Raw genomic sequence first — 26,465 nt, forward strand, 5'->3', positions numbered from 1 at the left:
ATGTACATATTCTGCTGTCGGTAGTTACGAATGCGACTTAGCATGAGCTGATAGACTGGGCATTAGTATTCCAGCGAAAACACAACTCTGTTTAGTAACACTGACGGCGTCGGGTATAATGAGCATGTGCAGGCTTACCATAATAACAACGGTCTTCAACCAAAACGACGCTTCAACTTCGGGGTATCAGTATGGGTCCGAGAACAATTCTGCGAGTTAGCGACGCCATAATAAATAATCGTGAGTGCGCCGTCCCCCCCGCGTCCCCTCCCGTCTCACATGACTTGTCCGGGCGGCGATACGCATGTCACCCCCCCCCCCCCCACCCCTCCCCTCCCCTCTGCACTGAGGCGTCGCGTGCCGGCGTTTTCACTCTCTCCTCCTTCGAGAGCGTCTCGGACGGCGGAGCACCCGTGGGTGGCGGTGCCGGCTCGTTCCGGTCGTGACACTGTGTCACGAGTCACGGAATTCTGATACCGTGCCACCTTCACGAAATGTCTGACACCATGGTAGAGGATCCCCGCGTCGACCGACCGTGAGGCAGTGCTCAATGGACGACTTTCGGTTGGAGAGAGAGAGAGAGAGAGAGAGAGAGAGAGAGAGAGAGAGAGAGAGAGAGAGAGAGAGAGAGAGAGAGAGAGAGAGAGAGAGAGAGAGAGAGAGAGAGAGAGAGAGAGAGAGAGAGAAGAAAGCGAGAGGAGGAAAAGAGGTGGCGAAGAGCGAAAAAGAAAGAGGTGGAGCACGACCGGTGATGTCGATCAGAGGAAAAGGAGAGAGGAAGGAAAAATAAAAGTACCTATCGAAGGCCATAGGCGGCGGAACGGGGGGGGGGGAGGGGCACCGGGGCACCGTGCCCCGTTGACTTTGCCATTTCAACATTAGACCTATGGGCGTTGCATGGAAAGAATGGGACCAAAAGTCGGCAGTGCCCCCCCCCCCCCCCTTAATTGAAGGTGTTCCGCCGCCACTGTCGAAGGCTCGCGACACAGTATTATCAACTGCTGATCTGTTGGTGGTTTTAACAAGTGACATTTAAGATGTCAATATTTACCAATAACCACAATTACCCAGCCCATTTATGAGAAACACGAACTATGCCTGGTGCTCACGCCCACAATTTTCCCCTTTCTATACCAGACTCCGAAATTTATTGGCCGATCACGCGGTTACCTATTGGTCTAGACAGGCCGTGTTTCGGAGACAGCTGAACACGCTCAACTGGGCGTCACGAACGCTGATTGGGTGACACACCGTGACGTCACGTGTCATTTAGTGTGACGTCACGAGCCACCGTCCTGAGGCACATCGTTACTTCTAAAAGTAGAAATAGCAAAGGAATGATGCGACACAATTAGCGGAGGACTCATGAATTTTTAGTCGCTCGAGCAGCATGTCTGTGCCTATCAGGCTTCTCAGGACTTATCAGGATTATGTGTCGTTTATGGCGGCAATGAGCCAGAGTTTCAGCGAGGCATCATATGCTTTCTGTCACTTCGGCATGCACGGGATGTGTGCGCGCCTGTATGACTACATGGGTCATCCCGAAATCCACTGATCACGTGACTACCATCGCGCCCCGCCCCGACCTCTATCCTGTCTGGATCACGTGACCACAGGGCGTGACGGAGGCCGGATCACACCGGATCCTGTCCCTCCCCCTCCCCTCGGGCCCTCTGCCCCTCTGCCCCCCCCTTGCCCCTCTGCCCCTCATGACCTGCCTGCGCATCAAATGCAGGGTGGAGCGCGACGGAAATAGCTCAAAATCGTACGCTTTGAGTGACGTGCCGACGTGCATGATTTGATGCAGCATGATGGGCAATAGACAGCAGACATGGAGTCTTGGACAATAGATAGAGGGCAAAGACAGGTGCTATCGAGACACACGAAACATCCAGCCGGCAGAGCATCGAGGACTGATCGAGCACATACCGTCCACTGAGCGAGGAAGACTACTTGTGGTACAGCGAGTGGAGATAATATTTCAAGTAGAGATGGAAAAGCGTAGACATGGAACTTTCTTTTAGTGTGCGCTTACTGGCTTAAGTGAGACTGTTGAAAAAAGCAAGCAGTTTGAATGACACGCATGCCTTTTTACTAATTGAGGAATGAAAATCCTTCAGCTTCTTCGTAACGGGTTTAGCAACAAAGGTTTCTTTTCCGTCTGCTTGGGTGAAGCTAAAACGTATGCTAGTCAGTCCTTCTTTTTACCGTATTGAAGACATACAAAAGATGCATAGACTAACACCCACGGTATTTTTGTTTCAAACTTATCATTTGCTTTCACACGTTGCGTAATGGCAAAGCAATGCTAGTGCAGGCGGATTTCCATAAATCCGTATTTCGGGCTCACCCCTTGCAGTTACGCTTCCTGCACGTCCTAATTAAACGAGCGCGCAGTCCGTGTAAGCCAATGCTTCGTGAAAGCCAAACATGTCGATTTGGCGGGCGCCGGGCGACTCGGGGCAGGGCCCGGCTGGGCCCGCACACATGAAGGTCATTAGTGAAACGATGCGTCGATAATTTCTCTGATTTCACGCGCTACGTATTGCTGGGCGTTTCACGCTGAAAGAACGGTTGTCTGTTTGAGCTGCTCGCTCGGCCCACGGAGTAGGTAAGTTCAAGATTTTAGGTCCCATGGAATGACGACTCTTCATTGTTAAAATAATAAATAGTTCAACATCGTTCCAAATGTTCAAGCCCGAAGAAAAATCACGCAAAAAGTTTATAGAGTAGCGCTTAGGAACATCAACCAATAGCGAAGCGTTTATTACCTTCACTCGTCACGCCTCAAGATTGTAAACGCTCGAACAACAACGGAGGGTGAAAATGACAAGCTGTCACAAACTGTGCAGCGATAAGGGCGGATGTGGTGCTACAACAGCGACATCAGCTAGTGCTACCCCAGCTGCGACGCGGCGATTGCTGTTGGTGGTGAACCGCCTGTGGTCGGTCTGACCGCCACCTCGGAGACGCACAGGAAAGCGTCCCCACTCGCGTGACCTCACGGCACAACAGCTTACAAGGACGCGTGCAGGCTTTCGTTACAAGAGAGCACTGCAAAAACCACCTCTCGCTACGGCAGACTTCCGCTGTGGAACGGATCTAACAGAGTGTCAGGAGAGTCATCCCGACACGGAATGGTGCAATGGCTTTGGATGGGGATGGGGACGGGAGCGTGACCTGAGCGTGCGCCGTGCACCTCCTGTTGGTGCCATCACCAGCGCACCGTGGGAGGTGCACGCAGTCACTTTCACGAACCGCTTGCAACAGCCTGGAGAAATTCACGATCAACCATTATGACGATCGGCGCTTCTCACATTTCATAACGTTTTCAGAGACCATAAAGAATAGGCAACTGATGGTAGCATAGATAACTGAATGTGCAACCTTTCTCGGGATATTTTGCAGCGATTGCGTATAATGGTTCAATTGCATTTTTTAATCAGTTATATTGCCTGTAGGTGTATTAAAATATGGAACGTCGCTCAATAAAATGATAAGACTGAACTTTTCACCCACCTTTAATGTGCCATTCATTTTGTCCTTGGCCTCTTATTGTATGTGCTAATTCATCATAAACACAGCCCTCATTGTTGTATCTTTTTGTTGGGTACGTCATAACCCAGTTTAACGTCAAAGTAACAACAAAGACCCGCCCGTCCGTCCCCAAATCCTTGCATCACTCCCCTCCCCCTCCCACACACACACACACACAAACATATGTACAATACCCCCTCCCCCAGCACTGACCTTGAAGAGTAGTTTGGCCAGTGTGACCGGGTCGAGTCGATCGTGAAGTCCCCGGTACAGCGGCAGGATCAGACCCAGCCGCCTGGCCGCCGACACCGCCTGGTACCAGCGCTTCAGCGAGGGCGGCGTGTTCACCAACTCGTCCAGCAGCGTCTCCAGCTGCCCCTCCTCCTCCTCCTCCGCCACTCCCGGCAGGGGGACACTCCAGGAGGGGGCCCGAGAGCTCCCCTGCTGGGCCGACTGCGGTGGGGTTGGACGTCTCATGACGTCACATAGCTCCGCTGCCAACTGTCTCTGCTGTTTCACCGCGCGACGCTCCGGAGGAACGTCCTTCAGACGAGGGAGGTCTCCGTCCGTACGTTCATCAGCCTCACTCTCGGAGATTAGTCTGGCGCCGGCGCCAGGGGCGCTACTTCTCTCCTTGTGTGAGAAGAAGCGCACCTCTCCCAACTCCGTGGCAGAGAGGTACCCCAGGCTGCGAGCTTCCTCCAGCAGGTCATGTCTCAGCACGGCGATATCCGCTGCCGTCGGCCGCGCGGCGCGGGACTCCCTCGCGCGCCCCCGCTCCCTCCGACGAAACTTCTGCAGGCTGAGGAAGGACTTCTGGACGGGCAGGTCGGCCGGAGGCCAGCAGGTCTGCTGGCCTCTCCGTGGCGTCGGCAGCGTCCGGAACTGGGGGTTATACCGCGAGAACACAAACCTCGGTCGGCTGGGCGTGCCTCCGTACCGATCGGGCCCGCGGCGCCGGAGGATCCCCCGCACTGGACGATCAGAGGTCTCCAGAAGGTCGTCCACGCTGGAGGTCTTCCGGACCGGGTGGACGTGCTGGAGGTCATGTTGGTTGTCCTCTTCCGACGCCAGGTGCTCTGCGCTGCCCCAGACGCCGCTGTGTCTCTGCAGACGTCTGTGGCCCTCCAGTGAGTCTGATCTCTGCCGGTCGGCCGCCGGGCGTCTCCTCGCGTTGGGCACCTTCAGCGCGCTGTGTGAGGAAGCCTCGCTGCGAGGGACGGCTGAGGTATCCGTGCACGCGGAACACCCAGAGGACACGTTCGACGGCTGTGACGAGGTCAGGGAGGCGCTGTCGGTGGCCTCCCGACCGCTGTCCGTACACTCGCCGCACATCTCGGATTCCCTCGCAGCCTGCTGAGGTCCCGGGTTCGAATCCACCCCCGAGCGCGTCTCTTTGTCCGCCTCTGAGAGACCGAGCTCTGACCGGCGCCACTTGAGCATCGAGTGTTGGAATCTGGAGTCCAGGTGGTGTATTCAGGAGCGGTAACAGACCTCCGTGAAATACAATGTCTGAAGACGGCGTCCCAGGTTACGAGTAGTCCTTGTCCGTTAATGTAATCGAGCGGGCACGTGCCAACACGGCCTAAGACGGCACGTCTCGTGATATTCCGTGTTGGAGATCGAACACGTGCACTACAGTTAACGTTTAAACACGTGCCCTTATCGGGTTTGAATAGTTTCTTGGAACGGATCAGCGTGTAGAACGGCACACGTTTGGGCAGCTGTCACGAAATGATTATGGCGTATTTCAACTATTCGTTCAATGCCAACCCTCAATTCATGATTGTGAGACAATGCGGCATAGCCACTGGTTTCTTTACCACAATGTCTATCAATTCATGAGTGAACAATTGCCAAAATCAGCACAGCAACTTGTCACTCCATTGTTACCAGCACTATCACTAACAATGTGACTGACTGCGATACTGACTGGTTGACTGACGGACTGATAGCGCGACTGACAGCGTGACTGACCGGCGTGGAACGCGGCGCCACCCGGGGTACAGCCCCCACCCTCCGCTAGCTTCCGGTCAGCGCGGGTGCTGTGCGGAGGGGGAGGGAGGGGAGGGTGCGGTGTGTGTGCCACACCCTGGATACGGACACGGACTGCCGCGGGTGAAGAGCTGCGGACACAGCGGGTCCGGGGACACGGTGTCCGGCGGATCTGAGGACACGATATCTCTGACGGGGCTGTGGACACAGTCCACTGTCCGGTAGACCTGAGGACACGTGTTTGACGAATACAGCTGAGGATACGTGCACCCGCCAAAGCCGAGGGAACAATCTGTCCGATCCACGTGCTAGTGCTGAGCTGGGAGCTGTGAAACGTTTTCTCTTTAGTGTTTCTGTGGATCACCGGCTCATGACGATCGAACAGTGAATCCAGGAGGCGGTGAGTCGGATCATTTGGGACGGTGATTTTACATGCACCAGTGGTTTCTTCACTTTTCTCCTGGCTTCGCTCGTTTCTGGATATGGCAGCAGTTCTCTTCACGGGCTTGTTTGTTGACCGCAAACTGTCAATGTCAGTTTGACAGTGAGTGTCAATTCAAATCTTTGAATTGGCCTCTGCCCTCAATCTTTTACAAATCGGAGCACATCTATCCTCGGTAAAACGACGAATATAGCACTCGCACTAGCACCAAATCACGCCACCACTGGCCACAATAGTTTCACGTCAGCACACCACTCCCTTCCACGTGTCCCGCTGTTTCGTACCTCGGCTCACTGCTTCCCCGTCCGTTCACCGTACCGACGCTGCCTCGTCCGAGTGTCACACTCACGGCACCACCCCTGCCGCCTGTCACCCGGGCCCCCGCCGCCGACCGACTGTGTGTCACGTATAGGACCCGACTCCGCCCCGACGGTGAAACGCCCGGGGCACTGGAGCGGCACAGCGCGCGAGCCGACCGCCCGGCTAGCGCCCCCGACAGAGGATAATGGGAGGGGGGGGGGGTTGTAGTGAGATTATCCGTAGGATTTGTGTCATGAGAAGAGCAGTAGGATTGACTGTGAGGTGGGGTTGATGGTCGGATCGGGTATCTTGTGAAGGGAGTTGAAGGGAATTATTTTGTCGTGATGTGAGATGTAGGAGTGGTACTTGATTACAATGTATGGTAAGTGTTACGGTGAATATTTTTTGATGAGTTATGAGTTAGCCCTTTTACCCAAGAATGGAGATGCTTTATTGCCTATTAATTGAAGGATATGTGATTGACTCAAACTAGATTTGGCTATATCCGATTATAAGGACAAGATAGGCATGATTTATTTGAAACGACAATTTAGACAGCGACTATCAATAATGGAGGTCTAAAAATATTTTTATTGGATATACATATCTATTATTCATGCTTTACTTGCCCATAAAAGTTTGACGCTCCATTCACCGAGCTCAGTTACATATCCATGTAGAAACTCCTCGACTTTCACCTTCACTACCGCGAAAAAGTTATTCGTGTCATTCAAACACAGCGCAAGGTCGCACTCTACAGCTCACCACCGTGACGAAAACAAAACAAACAGAATAAAGCAGACTGCGGCTGATTATAATTGCACGGGCCGCGTCCCCGGTATCACCCCACGTGCAGGTCGTGAATGCAGCATTGGCGGCCGGGCAGCCGTGACAAGTTTCACGACCCCAAAGAACCGAGACAGAGAGGTATGTATGACGGAACGCGCCGGTATTGGCGACATCACGCAGCGCGACACAGTCGCCATTGTTCTCACTTTTGACCAAACCTAGCGAAAGTCGATATGTAGATGAAGATGAAAGTTTTCGGCGGGCTCTGTTCCACGAGCCTATCGGGCTGTTTTCAATTTTCAGCAGCCTCCTCGTGACATCGACATGAAATGGATGGAGCGTCATGGTCATGCCCTGTCATGGGCATTGGGATGTAAAGTTAAGACTTCGTGTGTGAGTAGTCTTAATTGTCAATACCAGTTGCCTTTCGATCGTTTTCATCATCAGTCAGTCTCTATTTTTGTTTTTCAGCTCTCTTCGAGACTTCCTACGCACAAAAACTGGAGGAATGCTTTAATGGATTGCTTTATAGAGTCATTTTGTGTAAAAATAGCATTTTAAGGTCTTCCGTCGCCGCCTTAGCTCAGGGGCAGAGCACCTGTCTCGTAAACAGGGGGTCGTGAGTTCGATTCTCACAGGCGGCAGGTCGTTGCCCGATCTTTTTGTCTCTTAGGTGTTCTGTTGCTTAATCATTTATTTCGGCAAACGCGAGGCACGAGAAACGTTTAAAATAGCGCAAAGCTGCGAATAACTTCGCTCAATTTAATGTCATGAAACAATTCGATTATGATTTTCGTTGATGCACGCTGCACAGAGCAAAGCATGGTAGGTATGCCTAAAACTCTAACCAAAGTGCATATTGCAGTGCACAGTGCACATGGCCTGCGAATGGATATAAACTAATGAAAGCGGAAGGTTTGCTAAATACCGATTGAGTCACTGTATCTGAAATTTTCATCGTAATTATGGTTTAGTTAGTGTTCCTGCTAAATCATATCCCACTAAACTTACTAAACCATAAATCTACTTACATATAGCGTTCCTTGCCTGTCGTTCGGTTTTTGTTGATGCAAGTATCATTACCCGCCCTACCTTATCGACTCCGTGGCACAACGTAGCGCGTCTGATTCCAGATCAGAAGGTTGTACCTATTTTCAAATCACGTCGGGTCCAAATGGTTTATATTTACATAATGCATCCATCCACACTTCCATCCTCGTTTATTTACATTTTACTGACAGACTGAAGAGAACTACTAACGAGCAGCTTGCCAATGTGTCAGGAAGGGTACCAACAAAACGGCGCGTGGCTTCAGCAGACCGTCACTCACCATTGCGAGTTATCAAGTCAAGAAAGAATCGAACGGCAAACGACTTATACTTTCCGGTTTTCAGTTCTTACAACCATCATGAGACAGCGGCCGTTGGTGCCACGTGGACAGTGATGTGAAACACTCATTGATCGCGTCAGTTACTTCGGCGAACTTCTCAGAACACGCCGCCTTCATCTCGTCAAGCTTATTCACAGTCTCTGTCTCAACTTCCCCCAACTGGTTCTCAATTTCAGCCACTTGTGAAAACGTTCCATTTAGTTTATCTGCCAGAACAGATAACTCAACGTCGAAGTCAATGGCCAGGGAGAGCCATAGACCGAACTGAATCTTCACATCGGCCGCCGCCTCTTCCATCAGAGTCACCAGGCCACTGACTGTTTGATTGCGCTTGCTATCGATCTCCGAAAGCAGGACGCCTTCAGCCGCAGTCATGTCCTCCAAGAACGCCTCCTGCCCGGCGGGGAGCTCCGCGAAATCCTCCGCCACCTCCCTCTCCACCTCTTTGAGCCGCTCCTTCATTGCCGCCTGGCCGCTGAGGTAGATCTCCGTCTCGCAGCCCGCGTCTGCCGCGGTCCGCAGCTCCTGGGCAGAGCTCTGGGACTTGTCGATGTTCTCCAGCGGCTGAAGCACCTCCGGCCACGAGGCTCGCTCTGTTCTGAGCCGTAGCAGCAGCGTGCTCTGGTCGCTGGTGAGCCGGCTAATCCTACCCTCCAGCGAGATCATCTCGTGGAGGATGCGGGAGCTGCACCTCCGCGGAGAAGGCTTCCTCTTCTTCTTCTTCTTCTTCATCCAGGAGATGATGAAGCGTTCGTCCCTATCCTGGCGGCTGGCGGTATCGGCGCTGGAAGGGGTCCTGACGTCGACGGCTGCCGGTGTGGTGGTGTTATGATCCAGCCTGATGTAGTCCTTGATGTAGTCCTGACAAAGACAAACAGAATGTCAAGAGAATCTGCTAAAAGGATCCGGCACTACGGGATTCAGCATTGATACATTTCATGATTAACGTTTGCTTTGGCATTTTGTTCGCACGTATTCAAATATTTAGAATATGAATCATTCACGAGTGAACAAGCATAACTAACGAATGAATGAAAGAAGGGACAACCAGCGGACGAAACAAATGAGCGTGAAACATACCTCTTCTCCAAACAGCTCATCGTGCTCCTGATACACCGCAACCTCTTCGAACTCTCCTGGCTGCGGCGGGCTGACGTACTTCACAGACAGCTGGTGTGACGGCATGTTCAGCAGCAGGACGGCCAGCAGTGGCGTCAGCAGACGGACCGGCGGGCGGAGGGCGGCTGACACGGTGACGGGAGGCCGCGGACTGGCGCTGACCGTCGGAAGGCAGAGTCCGGCAGGGCTCAGAGGTCCGGTCTGAGGAGGGCTCGATGGTAGGGGAGGAGGAGTGGGAGGAGTCAGGTGATGAGGTAGAACGGTCATTGGACGAGACGGTGACCAGCGTTGGAGAGGATGCCCTCCCCTGCCTCACTTCTTATCTCTTCCCTGTCTCTTAGACCGATGACAAAGGCGCTTCATCTAATCTCACATCTTAATCAACCCGAAACTCTGGGAGGTCGGTCGAAATGTCATCAATGCGCCCGAGTCATCTCCCTGGTCTTGCGTCTCTGGGGCGACATGTAATACACCTTCTGATCAATGAGAGGAGCAGACCTATCAGTCATGTAAATCAGGCATGCCACACAGGTAGCCGAGGCGTCACAACCGGAGCGTTTGTCTCTACGCACTCCGTTCATTGTAGACATTCCGTGGGCGTGGTGGGAGACGGTGGGACGAGATCCCAGTGTTGTTTGGTGGTAGAGATACTGAGAGTAGCGGCAGTCGGCCATCAGAGAGGGTCGTGTGGACAGAAAGGACCGGGCAGGAGGATTAACTAGGACTACGGGGAACTTGAGGGGTGGGTACGCAGAGACGATCTAAAACTGGTGGGGAGGTGAGGGTTTGGCAATCCCTGTAGTCGCTGTGTCGCGTTACTACGTGTATGACAACTGCAGCAACTGTGACGGTTATGGAACTGCGATGGCTGTGAAATTAGATTTGACATTCGAAATATGTCTCGTTCAAGACATTCTGAGATAGGCATTAGGTATGTACACCATGATTCTGCTCAACGACCGTTCATTCCTATTGATATTTATTATTCATTCATGTGATAGTGCCGGTAATCGTTAAAAGACGTTATTGATAGCACACAGTAAAGGATAGTCGTCTAATTTATTGAAGCTATTCTAGGCTAAAATGCAACCCCTTTAAACATTTCACACATCAAAATATAGTATATCAGTTCTGTTCTGTGCATCCCGGCGCTTATCACATCCGACATCACAGCTGAATGCCCTCACAGCCAGATCACTGGCATCCGCCTAAAAACTCCCAACGACGCCAAGCCTCGGTGCCGCAAACATCACTGACGCAGCTCACCGGGCCTGGTCCCCTGACCCCCCCCCCCTCCCCCTGCCAACCTCGGGCCTTTGCACCGACACTCTTCTGATGCTAACTCCCTGACACTTTGTCTCTGGGTTTGTCCAAGCCAGGTCTCTAATAGGTGGCAATTTTCCATGTGTAGAGCACTGCCTCGCAATTTATAGGTGGCGACTTGTGATTCGCAGGTGCCGCGTCCTCATTCAGAGCTTGTGGATCGTGACTCCCAGGTGGCGTTACGCTCTGCAGTGAGATGTCCGGTCCCTCACAGGCGACATTTGCGCGCCGATCGCACCTCGCCGTTTCGCCGCAGGTGCGTGACCAGCGAGGCGAGTACCTCGTCCGAGGAGACCGTCTCCGTGTCGCAGACGACGCACAGCTGCCGACGCGCGCGCGTCACCGCCACGTTAATCCGTCGCTTGTCGCCGAGGAAGCCCACGTCTCGGTTCGGGTTGGAGCGGACCAGGGACAGTAGGATGGCCTCCTTCTCGCGGCCCTGGAAGCCGTCCACGGTGTTGACCTCGACGTCGGGGAGCTTGTGACGCCGCAGCGCCGCGCGCACGGCCGCCGTCTGAGCCGCGTACGGGGTGATGACTCCCATGTGCTGCTGGAGGAGGCCGTCGGCCGCCAGCGCGGCCGCATGTGCCGCCACGAGCGCCGCCTCGCCGAGGTTCTGTCTAGAGCGGGTCTGGTCGGGGGTGGACTCGGCGAGGCGACAGCCGGCCGTGTCGATCAGCAGTAGCGTCGGGCCGGTCTCGGCCGTGTCCCGGACCCCAGGCAGCTGGGAGAGCCGGTGGCGCAGCACGTGCGGCGCCGCCGAGAGCAAGCCGCCGTAGTAGCGGTCCGACGACCACTCCTGGATGTGCTCGTTCATCCGGTACTGGACGCCGAGCTTACACACCAGCGCGTCGCCGTGCAGCTGCAGCTGGCGCTCCATCAGCGACACGGACAGGCCGCCCTTCTCGGCCGACTTGTTCCGCAGCATCGGAGACAGCTGCTCCGGATCCCCGAACATGAGCACTTTCTTGGCGCGCGGTATGGCGAGCCAGCAGGCGGCCTCCAGCGCCTGCGTGGCTTCGTCGATCACCAGCAGGTCGAACTCACCACCCTGTTTGGTGATCTTCAGCGGCCCCTGCTCGCTGGCCGTTGCCAGAGTGCACAGCACCACCTCCGCGTCTTCGATGACCTTTCTCTTCAGCTGCTTTTCGTTGGGCATGTCGTTCCAGTCCTCGCCCAATCTCTTCTCCCAGTCATCGAGAAGGTAGGCGGCGCATTGGTCAATCCAAAAGTCCAGCAGGTTCTCCTGGATCCTCGCTGGATGTCCCAGCCGGACCATGCTTCCCAGCTCGGCCTCCCACAGTTTTTCTAGCAGGTTGTCCACGGCAGTGTTGGACGGCGCGCACACCAGCACCCGCTGACCTCGCTCCACGTGCTGCAGAATCGCCTCCACCGCAGTGGTGGTCTTCCCGGTACCGGCCGGTCCGTGGATGATCGCCAGCCGCTGCTGGCGCAGGGTGAACTCCACTGCCGCGCGCTGCGACGGGTCCAGCAGGGTGTTGAAGAGCCGCAGCTGGCCGCTTTCGTCGAGGAGCTGCGGCGGCAGCTGCGCCGCCGGCGGCTCCAGCGGACAGGCGTCCTCGGCGAACAGGGTGGCCCGGAGACGTCCCACTGGACCGGACTTCAGCGACGGGAGGGCCTTCAGGGCGGCGCACATCCTCTCGTGGGTGCTGTCGTCGTGCATCTTATGCACGTCCACGAACGTGTGCAGGGGGACGTGTTTACTCTTGTTCTTGTCCATCACCAGAGTGAGCTCGAATTCCGTCTTGTGCCGGACGACAGCCGTGGGCCACCGCTCGCCCACCCGCACCCTGACACTGTCCCGGCTGGAGATGCAGTTTCTGGGGAACATCGCGTCCCGACCGGCGGCGGGTCGCAGCAGCAGCTCGTGGAAGCGGTGCCGCGTCCTGCGCTGCTGAGCCACCAGCAGCCCCGGCAGCTGGTCGCGGCCGTACAGGCGCCGGCGGTCCCACACCTCCGTCCTGTGCTCCTTCTCCAGCAGATGGAGGTGCAGCTTCACCAGCTCCTTGCAGCTCAGCGGCTTGGGCGGCGGCGGCTGAAACCGAAAACGAGGGGACCATCAGTGGTCTGTCTTCCTGTTCCCTGCTAAAACGTCTTACTTGTTCTCTTTCGCAACTCTCTTCATTTTCTGTGATGGACCTTCTTTCCACCTCCGCCTGTGTCCAAAATCCCTCTAGGTTTTACGCCAGAACTCCCTCCCCGTTCTCTACCAGTCTTTCTGCAGTGTAACTGCACGCCAACAATAAGCCGATCATTATTGCTGAACTGGTCTACACATTGCCAGAGGGACACTCACCTCAGAGGGAGGACCAGGTGCCGGCTGCGAGGGAGGATCTGGCGGCACGACATCCGGCTGGGAGGCGACGCCCGCCTTGGAGACCGTCCCCGTCGCGGCGACGTCGGCGGTGGTGTCCGCCTCTTTCCTGTTCCTACTCTTGGCTCTGGCCCGGCTGCCACCGCCCCGGGTCTCTGATCGCGACTCCCTCATATTACACGAGAGCTGGCACCGTCAGAGCTCCTGCAGACAAACGGAACGCAAAAAAGGCGCTTATCAATAATGGGGCTTGAACCCTACATAAGTACACGCTAAATTTCTCTTATATCCTTTGACATTCAAGGTAATATAATCGCACCTTCAAGGTCTTCGCAGATTAAATGTAAATATTATATTCGGGTGTGAGGGCTCAGCGCTCCACCTATATGTTTATACATGACTGAAAACGTGTGACTGCTCATGGACTGAGTATTATTCCCAGTAGTTGTTTGCAAGGCATAAGCGCAGCTCTCTTTAATTTCGATTACGAAGCAGTAGACTGGTGTGCCTAGCCATGTCATTTTGGTAACTGTGTCTGCATCTTTGATAACATTGGGTATTCGCGAGACGGTCCTGAACGCTTTCATAGATCACTATCAATTAATAGATACTGAGCAGCTTGATACGGCCTGTCAGCATGTTGTGCGCAATGCAACGTTCAAAGTCCCCACCGCGATAGCTTATCTGTTCCGTAACGTGGCCGCCTGATTATACGAACCACTTTGCTTCAAGTCCGGGATACCGGTCAGGGGTGCGGTTATTTAGGAGATTGACGAAAGGATTTCGAGACCCTCGCTAGTCGCTTCATTAAATATTTATCGTGGAGCACTACTGTCGAATTCAGGAAGCACGACACAATGCTGCTCCTGAAAGGATGTAGTGAAATCTTTACCTCTCTCAAAAACGATACCTATCAGGATGCACAAACACTAGGTTAAGTCTCCAAAGTCGGCGCCTACCCTCAACAGCTTTTTTATTAGACCAAATTTGCTGGCTGGATAACTTCAAGAACCGGATTGACTGAACTAGGAAAATAAGGGAATCATAGAAATTCGGATAAAATCTGAACTTCTAGCACACAGAGCGTAGCCGAAAATGAGCTCCACCCTTTAGCGCGGCTGCGGGGACCGCCTCATCACCCTATACCGTGCTGAGCTGTCGTCAGCAGCTGTTTGTTGCAGAGTCGACCTTGGCCGCAGCACATTGCATCTGCATGGCGCGGTGCGTCATAGTAGGAATACGTCACCGGTGTTCCCACAGGCGTTTGTTACAGGGCGGCTGTGTCAGCAGGAAACAGGCCGAGGTAACGTGTCTCTGTGAGTGTGGCTGGTTATTTGGTGTTCTACTTCTCCAGCCGGTGAAGTGCGGAATGCCATCCCCTCCCCCGGGGCAGCTTTGATCATTATCTGAGGACCTCACGGGCTGAGGAAGGCTTGACGGCTGATGAGCGGTGCATGTCTCGCTCGCTGTGAGCGCCGTCACGAGAGCGTACCGAGAGTGACCGTCACGGTTATCACGTGTTCGTGAAAACAGCTGACTCGCCGGTCGTGACTCATAGGCTACACTGCCGACAGCGGTATAGCATTGGCTCTGTAGCCGTGAGTTGCTGACTGAATTATCCATCCGTAGCATTTTCTGTTTTTCTTTTTTAACGATACGTTACAAGCGAAGAATTATTTTCGCTAGTAGATGTCGTTATTAGTGGTAATGGTCGGTGGTTTTACAGAGAGAGCTGTCTTAGCGCTTGTGATCACGTAAAATAGATGTCAAAAGTGCCCGTCAGTGACTTCCCCGGCGGCGACAACGCAATCACCTAACATTTATCTTGTACTTACTAGAGTTCGTCGCAATGGGCTATTGCTAGGGTGAACAATTAATTTTGATGTTGATTACAACGCTCAGATAGTGGGCACTCATATTTTCCGTATCCTAGTGAAAATGGAAGCGAAATTGGCAAGATTCTGCACCACATAAGAGGGATTCGTGCTAGCAAATAACATGGTAACCATATATATCTAATAATTGGATACAGAAGGTTACGATGTTATCTGGATCTGGATATTATCCTCATCACCAGTCACACTCGAATGCATTTCAGGCTTCAAAAATTAACTGGTGAGCAATTCCAAAAGATAACACATATTTTCCCCACAAAAATGCGGCAAACTGACAAAATTACACACACGCTGTACTAACCGTGGTGTCCCAGTGTCGCACTCTGCCGTCTCCGCTACTCCCTGCCTCCCCGCCCGGCGGCCACAGCTGCGGCCTCGGCCGGCGCTCACCAGCGGTGCACCATGTGGGCACAAAACTGGTCCGTGATCCCCACCGAACCGTATCGCCGCGCCCCAGCGGCGGACTCAGTCCCGGCGCCGCGGGCTCTCTCAGCTCGCAGCGGATTTCCGAGGTCTCCTGAGACACTCTGAGACACTCTGAGACACTCTGAGGCACCCTGAGACCTCTTACGGCCTTCTAAGGCGACCCGACAGGTCAGACCCTACACCCACAGCCCGCCCCAGACCCACCTATAGACCAGAGGAGATCGCTGAGGCCGTGAAGAGACGCTCCGTATAGACGCTGCTGAGAGACGCTTCAACAGTCCAGGTTCGCTGAGAGTCGCCCTTCTGAGTCTGGATTCCGCTACGACTGCCAGGCCTGAGGCTGTCTGTGTCCTATGCCGTCCGTCGTCCCCTGGTGCCACCGCGGCCTTGTTGTATGCCCGGCGCCGCCCGTGCCGCTGTGTGCCCGGCGCGGCCCTGTTCCGTGGTCTCAGGTCTGACAACTGACGGCGGTATACCCACGGAATGGTGCAGCCTCAGCGCGCGGGGCGGCGGGTCCGCCGGGACCGGCAGTTCCGGCGGGGTTCCCCGGGCGGCTGACGGGGCCCGTTCCCCAAACTGACCTCCACTGACTGGGTTATGAGCGCCCGGCACGGTAGGGCGGGAGGGCCAGGCCGGGAAATTGTGTGTTTGTGTGAGAGACTTTCTGATACGTCAAATTCATCACGGGATGGAGATATACAAAGCGTCTCGATGTGGGAAAGTCTGGTAAGTAATGCGAACTGAAACCTACATAAATAAGGAATCTGTTGGAAACAAGGAACTAAAACAAACAAAAAGGGGATAGGTAGAGTGATCAATGATGTGCTTCAGAGTACCGTCTCACCTGGGCAATGCTACCAACTCCTCCAGCATACATACAAATTACAACGTACATACATATATCCCCTTTAATTCAATATACCGCCCAGCCTCATTTTATCTCATAGCTTCAACGTCTCTCAAACGCCATAAAACTATAGGATGCAAGTTTTAAAGAAAATTGAAATTCAATATTTTTTAGAAATGTATTTTGCAGTTTTCTCTGCAAGAGTTCATGCCAGAAATATTTACGTTTGACATGCCAAAGGATGCAATATAGCCAAACGAAACGTCCCGTTTAGTTGACTGAAAAACCATAATCCTTCAATACTATGTAATCCATGGTAGGTAATGGTAATCCTATGGCTTTGTTTTCAAACTGTTCGTTGTTTCACCGATAGCTAAAGAAAAAAAACTATAAAGGTAGACATTGAAGCATAGTTAAAACATCATCTCTCGTAGCTGCAAAATTATACCTGTGTCCAATACGGCTCCTAATCACATGAGTCGCAAATCGCAACTAATTGCCTTATTACAATATCAGGTATATTTCAGCAGCAACGCAAATATTGTTCGTCGATTGACTTGCTGATAAATAATAAGTCATTCAAACATCAAAACGCTTTTGCATCCGTGGAATGAGCCGTATATCCATTGACGCGGACCACCATGACCTATTATACACTCGTAATAAAATACCCACGGGCATAGAACCATTTCAGTCACTATCTCGACAAAACATCTCTGCCCAGCGAAAAAAAAAAAAACAATAAAAAACATTGCAAACCGCCATTTCCTCCAGCAGGTCTATATTATTTCTTCGCTTCTCTCTGCCCTGACCGATTCTCTAGTGACCACGCTGTCTCTCGGATCCTTCTCCCCTCTCCCTTCCCTCTCTCCCACTCTCTCCCTCTCTCTCTCTCTCCCTCTCCCCCACTCTCTCCCTCTCCCCCACTCTCTCCCTCTCTCTCTCTCCCACTCTCTCCCTCTCCCCCACTCTCTCCCTCTCCCCCACTCTCTCTCCGTCCACTGCCGCTCACATACAGAGAGGCTCTCCGAAGAAGGGTGTCGACTGCTCCACCATCCTGGTGACGGTCCTCTCCAGCCAACAGAACGTGTCTACGTCTGCCATCCTGGTATACACGTCCGGCCAGCCGAGCAGGCCGCGACACGCGGCGTTCCAGGAGAGCAGGCCGACCAGCACGGTCCGGCCGGGTCGCGCCGGGTCATCGCAGGTCAGAGGGGCCCCGGAGTCGGTCTGGAGGGGAGAGGGGAGGTCAACGGGGGAGGGAGGGTCAGCGCAGGTCAGAGGGGCACCAGAGTCGATCTGGAAGGGCGGGAAGAGAGGGGGCAATGTTAATAACAGAGAGACATGGTGATGAAAGATAAATAGTCGTCGTCGTCTAAATTCCAAGTTCTAGCCAACAACCAACAGCCAACAGTCCACAGCACACAGTACTCACAGTCCTATAGTCTACTACCCTTACTCCGCACTCCCTAGTCTTTACAGTCGTTAATCCACAGTCTCCACAATCCACAGTGTCGCCCCACAGTCCCCACTGGGCACTGACCCGGCAGGCCGACTCGGAGCCCGGTTCAGTAGCGGCGCAGATGAACGAGTAGTGGAGTCCGAACGTCTCTGGCAGTTTACCGGTGGCCTTTAGACCCTCCTCGCACTGATCTCGCGTCAGGAGGTGGACCGAGGTGGCTCGGACTGAGCTCGCTCGCTCCTCTGGGAACAGAGAGGGCGCCAGGGGTCACCAATGGACAGAGGGGGGCGCCAATGACCCCCATTAGACAGAGAGGGTCTCCATTGACAGAGCAGTGGTGCGGACTGATCTCGCTCGCTCCTCTGGGAACAGAGAGGGCGCGTGGGGTCACCAATGGACAGAGGGGGGCGCCAAATGGCGCCAATGGCCACCATTAGACAGAGAGGGTCTCCATAGACTGAGGGGTGGTGCGGACTGAGCTTGCTCGCTCCTCTGGGAACAGAGAGGGCGCTAGGGGTCACCAATGGACAGAGGGGTCACCATAGACGGAGAGGGGTAGCGCGGACTGAGCTGACCCGCTCCTCTGTGGACAGAGGGCGTCAGGGGTCATGCCAGAGAGGGAGAGAGAGAGAGAGAGAGAGAGAGAGAGAGAGAGAGAGAGAGAGAGAGAGAGAGAGAGAGAGAGAGAGAGAGAGAGAGAGAGAGAAAGCGAGAGAGAGGAAAAGGAGAGGCTAGGTGTCAAGATAAAGAAGACAAGAAAATATCACGAGTACCTACCTACGACAGCTTGAAGTTCGACTGAGTCGTTATAGCTATAGTTCGATCATATATCAGGAACCAGCACGGGAAAGAGCTATGATGCCGTTACTTGGCTCGTGGCACGTGCTGTGTAACACGGGGAGTGGGACTGTGCATTGGTGTAGTTTTTGGGAATGTGGAGTCCACTCAGTGATCCGCGATTCCCCAACAATTCGCGAATGAGCGAAAATGGAAGGGCACGAAAGTTATGCTGTCGATTGACGGATATGGTACAGTTATATCAATACCAGGAGCCAGAGGAAAAATCAATTTCGGAAGAAACGACTGTATGCTTCTGTTTCGCATCAAGTTGTCGGAAAGCTAAAAATGATGCACATCAAACGTTCCGACAGAGACGCCGAACTAGCCTTACAGCCGTTCTCTCGTAGAAAACAGGCCCACTTCGGCTTCAGTCGGTCACGCCACACCATTCAGCCGTACCCTCCGCAACCACAACACGAAAACACGCAGAAGGCGCCCTAATCCGGCGGATCTAATCCGCCGCGCGCCTTACCGTCGATAATCTGTACGGTCTGACAGCCGGTGAGTTGGGAAGGTTCGCCGGGGTCCAGTGTGGCCGGCCCCAGGCAGGCGGGGGTCACAGATGGACCGATTGGGACGGCCTCAGAGAGTCGCAGCACCGCCAGGTCGTGGTAGCGCGCCCTGCCACCCCAGTCGATGTGCAGTACGGACTCGGCCACAGTGAGGTCGCCACCGGCGCCCGAAGGCAGGCGGACCACGAGAGACTCGACCGGCTCGCTGTGGGGGAATTGTCAGAGTTTATATCTATTTTCTCTTACGAGCATCAAAGCCGAAACAATAATAAAGGTAATTGTGGTATCATATTTAGATCAAACCTGCTTTACTCTGTCACCGACAAAAATCGAACGTCAGGACAATTAGGTACTGAGTAAGTATATTTGGCCTGACTATCATCAGATACTTTTGAGCTACATGTATGAACCGTGAACGTCAAAACGTTTAAGCGAATGTAAGTGAGCCACTATTAACGACAATAGATGTCAAAAGAGCCTAGAAATGTGCGCAGGCTTCCCTTCCCAAATACGAAAAAAGATATTATCGGATTCGAAAAGCAAGCTTTCTCGTCAATTCATCATGTCTTACTCTTCGACGATGTGCGCGGCAGTGACGACGATCTTGGAGTGGATGAGGACCCCGGCCCCGCGCAGATGGGTCCCTCCCTGCTCCCAGACGGTCACCAGCCACGGAAACTGGCCGGGCGTCACCTCGTCGCCCTGAAACACACCGCAGATTGTCAGAAATACACACGGTGATCAGCCGCAGAAACTTTGTGCGAGCAATCGAGACCAGAGTTGTGACATCTTCTGTAGCCCACATAGGCTTTCGGCAGATAGTGATTCATTAGAAAAAATGAATGGAGGACACTGCGCCTCTGACAGCAGACTGTCGAGCAGCTATCTGAAGCAAGCTGTCGCTGCCTGTCATCTTTACACAGCGTTATGTCTGTGCTTCTGACAGGGAGCAAACAGGATGGGGCACATGATTATTCCCTGTAACATACCACAACCACATACGCCGTTATCAGTAAAGCCACGGAGAACGCTTCACTGATACATCACGTCGGTGCATTTCGCCTCTAAGCCAAAAATGCTCATTACAACTTGTCAGGACACTACAACTTGAGCTGACAACAACTTGTCAACAGTGATCAAACTAGAACATCACAGAGCACCGCTAGCCTAATCCCTGGACATGAGCACGCATCGCCTGACGAATGGCGTGCCAGGGGATCGGCATGCGATTGGAATTAGAAGCACGAACGTAAGATTTAAAGCGTAACTGAATGTCAGGTAAATCTAACATGAGATCTAAATTCAACTGAAGGTAGGTCCTAAGAAAATCAAAACGTCTGATGAGTGTGGGGTGGGCGTTTATCACGGTTATGTTATCATAAATGCGCATCAGTGGCCAAAAGATTAAGATGCGTCCTGGTGATAGCAATAGCTATAAGATCACGCCAAAGCATAAGTTATCTGGCATATCTATGGCCTCGTAGCATGAAGACCATTCAACAGTTAAATGCTGTTGAGCGTATCAAAGTTGAGCCATCATGAAATTGCGCTAACACTTTATAGTTTTTACCGACTGTCAGTATGCCGAGACTTACTAGAGCCAACTTACATGGCTTGCGACGCTGGTTCTTGTGCCGCATCCTGGCTCCTGAGACAGCTTTGCTGTCCCGTTCTGTAGGTGCAAAACGTGTCATTATGTTGTAAAAAAGTAGTCAATAGATTTCAATCCTGACATGGACCAAATTCATAATCGATCGCAATTTTAAGGAATCTTTCGTACTTCATTGTATTTGTTGAACGTTCATTGTGACATGTATGACTAGATAAGTGAAACTTTTTTAAATATAAAGGTACTGTATTATAGAAAGCCTTTGCAAACGCGTTTCGAATATATCATCTTCAGTGCTAGCTTCCCATAATACAAAAAGAAAAAAATCTTTTTTTTTCTTTTTGTATTATGGGAAGCTAGCACTGAAGATGATATATTCGAAGCGCGTTTGCGAAGGCTTTCTATAATACAGCACCTTTATATTTAAAAAAGTTTCACTTATCTAGTCATACTTCATTGTATCTTTTATGCCTACACACGTTTGGTGTATAATCGTCGACGTGATTCGTTAAGGTGACTCATTTCGAATCTTTTCACTGATATGGCGACTAAGATATTGATCCAAACGATACAAACATTATAAAAAGGAGGACAGAACTTCCCTCATAGCCAGATTCGAGCCATACCATTTTCTTCTCAGCCTGGACCCGAGATACCCACCTTTGAGTCTCCGTCTCCCTGCCGGCATTGGGTGCCGTCCACAACCTCCTCGGGCGGACAGCACACGTTACCCCGTCCCCGACAGCCCGCGGCCGGGGCCGAGTGACCTGACCTCTCGTCCAGCTGACCGCTGCCCGACACCCGGGCCGGGGTCAAGGTCACGTCCTGACCGCAGCAGCCGGCGGGCACACACCGACAGGCCGGGACGGGGGCGGTCTCTGAGGGGGCGTCCGCCGCCACCTGAGCTGCGGCCGAGGAGAAAAAGTCCTCCAGAAAGGCCTGGTCCTCAGCCGTGAGGGTGGCGGGAGTCGTCGGTACGCCGCAGGTCACCCGGAGGAGGACCAACAGCCAGAGGAGGGCGGCCATCTCTGTGGAGTTGACCGCAGGTCAGTCAGTGGTCGACGATGCTGGGTTACGTTGCGATAACGTATAGAAGGACGTAAAAGAGTGAAATGTTCGTGATAAGTGCACACTGAATGCTGAGCACCCTTTTGAGAACCACTGTGTATGTCAATGAATTAACCCGCGCACCGACGGGGGTCTGCGCCAACTTCGCACCGACGGGGGGGGGGGGCGGATGACCGCCCCCCCTGAGATCTCGAGAACGAAGCAAGATAGCGACAAGCGGTAAACGGCATCGGATACGCACGGCCAAGATCTACAATTTTTACTAAGGTCATTTTCAGGTCAGGTCAAAGATGACGTCACAGGGGTCGAAAAAGTCAAAATGGCGGCGCTAGATATGGAGAGAGTTTTTCTCGAATAACTTTCTAATTAGTCAAGATAGGAACAAACTAAGGGCAGCATCGTGATCCTCTCGTCAATCCGCATCGAATGATATATACGTTGACCTCGAAAGGTCAAGGTCAAAGGTTGACCTCAGGTCACGTGACCTCGAGGTCATCATGTATCTCATTCGATGCGTCTTGACGAGCTGAACACAATGAGACCATCCACGCGTCTGTATCTTGTTCCTGTACGGAGTTATTGGCCAAAAACCTTTGGTGACCTTTGATGACGTCACATGACCTCACAGCTGCCCAACAGCAAAACAGACCTCAAGGTAGTGAAGGTTGATCGTATATGAAGTCATGTATGGTATATGGGGCCATTCCGACCCGTTTTAGTGGTAAAAACAGGGAGTTGATTTTTCCCCCATTGACTTATAATGGGGAGGTCGCGAAATTGACCTGACCTTAGGTCACCGATATCAAAATTCCGAGATATACAAATTGTAGCTACTAATGACCTAATAGTATCCTGCGACTTTCAAAGGCCTCCGACATCTACTGTAGCTCTGGCACGGTGACAAAGTTGCAAAAAAGTGACTTGAGGTTGGGTCATTCAAAGTGACCTGGTGACCTGACCTTAAAAGGTAGGTGGTTGAAACTTGCACACCATGTGTAAAATTGATGAGGTTATAGTCATACCAAATTTCGCGGCGCTACGCGCCGCGGTTTTCCCGCTATTCGCGAAAAACCTCAGGGGGGGGGGCGGATATCCGCCCCCCCCGTCGGTGCGAGGGTTAAATTCACTTGATCTCATTAAATAGATAAGCGACCAAAAATACGACCATAACTAAACGAGATGTTTTCGGCTCGTGCTTTTTTAACTGGTTGGAAAAAGGATAATTTTTATTCTCCCCGATAACTTTCGGCTGCTGTTATAGAAACTTTATTAATTATAAAAATAAAGAAATGTATTTTAACACGCGCAGTGGACCGCGCACGTAGTCTGTGGACCGCTTTACCTATTGCAATCACGGAAAGAGGTGCAATTCATTTTAAGGCTGGTGCTGAAAATTTGGCGTTCATAGAATGACTACGGCGTGAGATATTTGAAAAAGAAGACGGGTAAGCGAAACCCGCTCCCCTTTCACTGCGCGTTGTAAAGGGGTACCCACTACTTGTCGTTATTTAACAGACAATATTAACCCGCGCCCCGCTGGGCTATTCAGCCATACGCGCCCTGCTGGGGGGGGGGGGGCAGATTCTGCCCCCCCCCCTGTCTAACTTCCGAACCGATGGTCGTAGAAAGACGGGGAAAACGGCAATCGAAAGCTCTCAACAAGGCGGATCTTAAGAGCCCAAATTTTTTTGCTTAAGTAGGTCAGAGGTCAGGTCAAGGTCAGGTCAAGGGTACAAAATGCAAGTTTCTACAGTATCGGCCTTGCACCGTAGTTGCCGAAGAATGGACTGAGACTGATTGCCCAAAACGTGTTCTTAGACTACCAAGACAATATTCGTTGAACACAATGTCATTCAAAGGTCAAGGTCAAGGTCAGGTCAGGTCAGGTCAGGTCACCAAAAACAAAATATAGAAAAGGGCATGTGCGACACATGTTTTATGGGTCATTTTACTCATGGAATTCAATAGGCACACTCAATAAGTGATATGGACCACCTCTGGATGAATTTCAGGTCGAGGTCAGGTCAAGGTCAGGTCAAGTGAGGTCAAATTTTGAAGTTGGTTGTTAAGGCCTAAAAAGGTGTCTATCCGATGCAGTTTTTCACGGCGAATCGAATGGTGCTATTTTTATTTCCGTACGAGGTCTAGAACTTCCAAAAAATCATTTTTCAAAATTTTGGTGTGTCGTGACGTCATAAAATTTTGAATGACTCCCACATTTTTGAACCGATTCTTCTAAAAATTGGTATGTAGGTGCACATAGAATACTTCTTTGACATATATTCCGGTTTTTTCGATAAACTCAAAATTTTGGATTTTATAAATATTTTCCCGAAAAAGTCAGTTTTTTGGAAAAATTTTGGCCAAAATCCAAAATTTTCAAAAAAACCGAGATAGCCATTTGATAGACAAAGTAGAATCACGTATAACCTTTTTTGTTACGTCTTGATTCCTTTAAAAATGAGGAAGTTAGCGGCGTTTGAAATTTTGCCGTTTTTTAGGCGAAAATGGCGAACATGACGTCACTAAAACGGCAATTTCTCAAAAAATTTCCGACGGATTTCGCTCCAATTTTCAGGGAACGTGTCAAATTGATGTATGATAAGGTACTGAAAGTTTGACGTCGCTGGCGTAACGCGTTTAGAAGCTATTGGCGAAAAACGGGAGGGGGGGCAGATTCTGCCCCCCCCCCAGCGGGGCGCGGGTTAATGCATTAAAACAGCTTTGGTCGTGTCAAACTACGTCTAACATGTTAATTAGTTATGTTGGTTGATCGGTTATTCAACTAGTTTATTAGTTATGCTAGTCACCGAAAATGGGAAGCCAGTCAGCATCGATATAGCTTGGAGTTGAAGGCTTGGTAAAGGTTTAAAGCCAACTCAGTCTTGAACCCATTGAAGATACGCTATGAGGTTTTTTGTAAAAGGGCTTTGACCTTGAGCAGTAAAACTGTGACATGGAACAGCATATTTTAACTGCGAGTCGCTAGATTCGATAGATGTGAAAGCAGTTTTTGGGTGTCTTACGACATCGTTAAAAATTAGGATGAGTAGGCAGTAGGCACTAAGTAACATGTGTTTTTGTTGCAGTTTCAGCAAACTGCTTACATTAGAATTTCGATATTTTGCCAGATAAAATAAACTTTTATGACAAATCAACTACCTGCGCGTCGGAAAGATACTCACCACAGGAAATAATGAATAAATAGAAAAATAAATAAATAGATAAATAGATAAATAAATAAATAATTAAATCAACAGAAACATGAAATTTTACCCCAGAAGCTGAGATCAGAGTTAGAGGGCACATAGCAGAGGACAGCAGAGATCGAATAGCGCACGGCCTCCTCACCTGCTTCGGAAGGGACGTGCTCCCGGCTCCGCAGACGCCGCCGTTCTGCCGCCGTTCTGGCGTACTGACCGCCGTACCAGCCACGATTGGTGCCGGGTCTCACCCCCCATGCAGTCTCACCCCCTTTGACGACTACCCCCCCCCCCTCTCTGTGGTCGAGACTGACAGGCGCCTCGCAGATGCACACACCCATTTTACGACCGGTCGCGAGTGGCTTCCTGGAGCGGATCCGGGCGGATCCACCTCCAGATCCATCTCCGGATCCAGCTATGACGAGCCGGCGGATCCGGGGGACCGACCGCCGGTGACATGGCGCTCACTCACGATGCCATCCTTCATCCTCGACGCGAGCCGGCTCAGCGAGCACGCTGTGAGTTGCATCACCATGTTCCGATGCACGGTGGGTGCTGTTTGGAAATAAATCGTCACGACTGTTCGCTGTCAAGAGGGTCGTCCTAGCCGCTGGGCGCCCGGTGAGCTGCTCGTGGCAGGGGTGGCTCAAGGTACCTCACTGTCGCCGGTGTTTTTTATGCAGAGGAGGCGCTCGCTCGGTCACGAGCTCGGCCGGCCTCGGTCGCCGGATATCCGTTCTGAGAAGGGGTGAGACGGGAGTCAGACGACTTTATCAGAGGTAGGGGAGAGTGGGGCAAAGCGGCCACCCGGGGCAAAGCGGCCATCCATCGTTTTAGCCCTCCACATCTGGCGTCAGTTCCAATTTATGGTTTCTAATTATACTTCTCTTCGCGGCCGTTCGAATGAGCCAGACCGTGGTTTCACGCCCATCGCCATTGTTCTGTGAAACACGGAAAAGCATTTCTTGCCAGGTTACCAACTATGTTTACAGTTTTTAAATGTTATTTTATTCCATAACCATTTGTAATTTTTATAAGCGTTCTTGTCCATGCATTGTGTGGATATCGTACATGACTCCTACCAATTTTAATGCTTTTTACTCCACTTATAGCTGAGCTGGAATATTTTTGCCTCGGACGGTATGCGCGGGGCAAAGTGGCCGGGGCAAAGTGGCCAGACCCCAATTGGCCATAACTTGTTTCCATCTGGATAAAAACATTATTTATATTCCAATGTGTCGTCAGGTATTCAGTTTGACCATTTTTCGGTTACAAGAGTTACCAAATAATGCAGTTAATTGTTTTTCCATGAAAATCCTTTATTTGTTTATCTACAGGTGGGAAAATAACTAAGTAAACATCCATCCTCACTT

At 51.9% G+C, this 26,465-nt stretch overlaps 2 protein-coding genes and 1 non-coding gene across 4 annotated transcripts; 1 reads left to right on the top strand and 2 right to left on the bottom strand.

Moving 5' to 3' along the window:
- Positions 1-7,635: 7,635 nt before the first annotated feature.
- Positions 7,636-7,707, top strand: Trnat-cgu. Its single transcript has one exon. It is a non-coding gene; the product is annotated as a tRNA-Thr (tRNA).
- A 2,827-nt stretch (positions 7,708-10,534) lies between these two features.
- On the bottom strand, positions 10,535-16,031 carry LOC122392185 (DNA-binding protein SMUBP-2-like). Of its 2 annotated transcripts, none has more exons than XM_043386788.1 (3): positions 15,756-16,031; positions 13,213-13,434; positions 10,535-12,951 (listed from the first exon to the last, which is right to left on the bottom strand). In XM_043386788.1, exons 2-3 carry the CDS (start codon positions 13,402-13,404, stop codon positions 11,104-11,106), a joined length of 2,040 nt encoding a protein of 679 aa, XP_043242723.1. In that variant the 5' UTR covers positions 13,405-13,434; positions 15,756-16,031; the 3' UTR covers positions 10,535-11,103. The 2 variants fall into 2 exon arrangements, with proteins under 2 accessions (XP_043242723.1, XP_043242722.1); XM_043386787.1 differs by lacking the exon at positions 15,756-16,031 and adding an exon at positions 15,427-15,538.
- Positions 16,032-17,000: 969 nt separating this feature from the next.
- Positions 17,001-25,813, bottom strand: LOC122392208 (serine protease 56-like). Its single transcript, XM_043386820.1, has 7 exons — positions 25,241-25,813; positions 21,482-21,849; positions 20,822-20,884; positions 19,784-19,914; positions 19,173-19,417; positions 17,942-18,102; positions 17,001-17,628 (listed from the first exon to the last, which is right to left on the bottom strand). Exons 1-7 carry the CDS (start codon positions 25,431-25,433, stop codon positions 17,407-17,409), a joined length of 1,383 nt encoding a protein of 460 aa, XP_043242755.1. The 5' UTR covers positions 25,434-25,813; the 3' UTR covers positions 17,001-17,406.
- Positions 25,814-26,465: the final 652 nt, after the last annotated feature.

Source organism: Amphibalanus amphitrite, unplaced genomic scaffold, assembly GCF_019059575.1.
Source record: "Amphibalanus amphitrite isolate SeventyFive unplaced genomic scaffold, NRLGWU_Aamphi_draft 000474F_arrow, whole genome shotgun sequence".
In the NCBI taxonomy this organism is placed as follows: domain Eukaryota; kingdom Metazoa; phylum Arthropoda; class Thecostraca; order Balanomorpha; family Balanidae; genus Amphibalanus; species Amphibalanus amphitrite.

Coding starts and splice junctions, on each gene's coding strand:
- LOC122392185 (XM_043386788.1), bottom strand. CDS start 13,404: ATGAGGGAGTCGCGATCAGAGACCCGGGGCGGTGGCAGCCGGGCCAGA. Junction 12,952..13,212: donor CACCTGGTCCTCCCTCTGAG/GTGAGTGTCCCT, acceptor TTTCGGTTTCAG/CCGCCGCCGCCCAAGCCGCT.
- LOC122392208 (XM_043386820.1), bottom strand. CDS start 25,433: ATGGGTGTGTGCATCTGCGAGGCGCCTGTCAGTCTCGACCACAGAGAG. Junction 21,850..25,240: donor GCACGTCCCTTCCGAAGCAG/GTGAGGAGGCCG, acceptor TCAACTCCACAG/AGATGGCCGCCCTCCTCTGG. Junction 19,418..19,783: donor GCCGCGCACATCGTCGAAGA/GTAAGACATGAT, acceptor ATTCCCCCACAG/CGAGCCGGTCGAGTCTCTCG.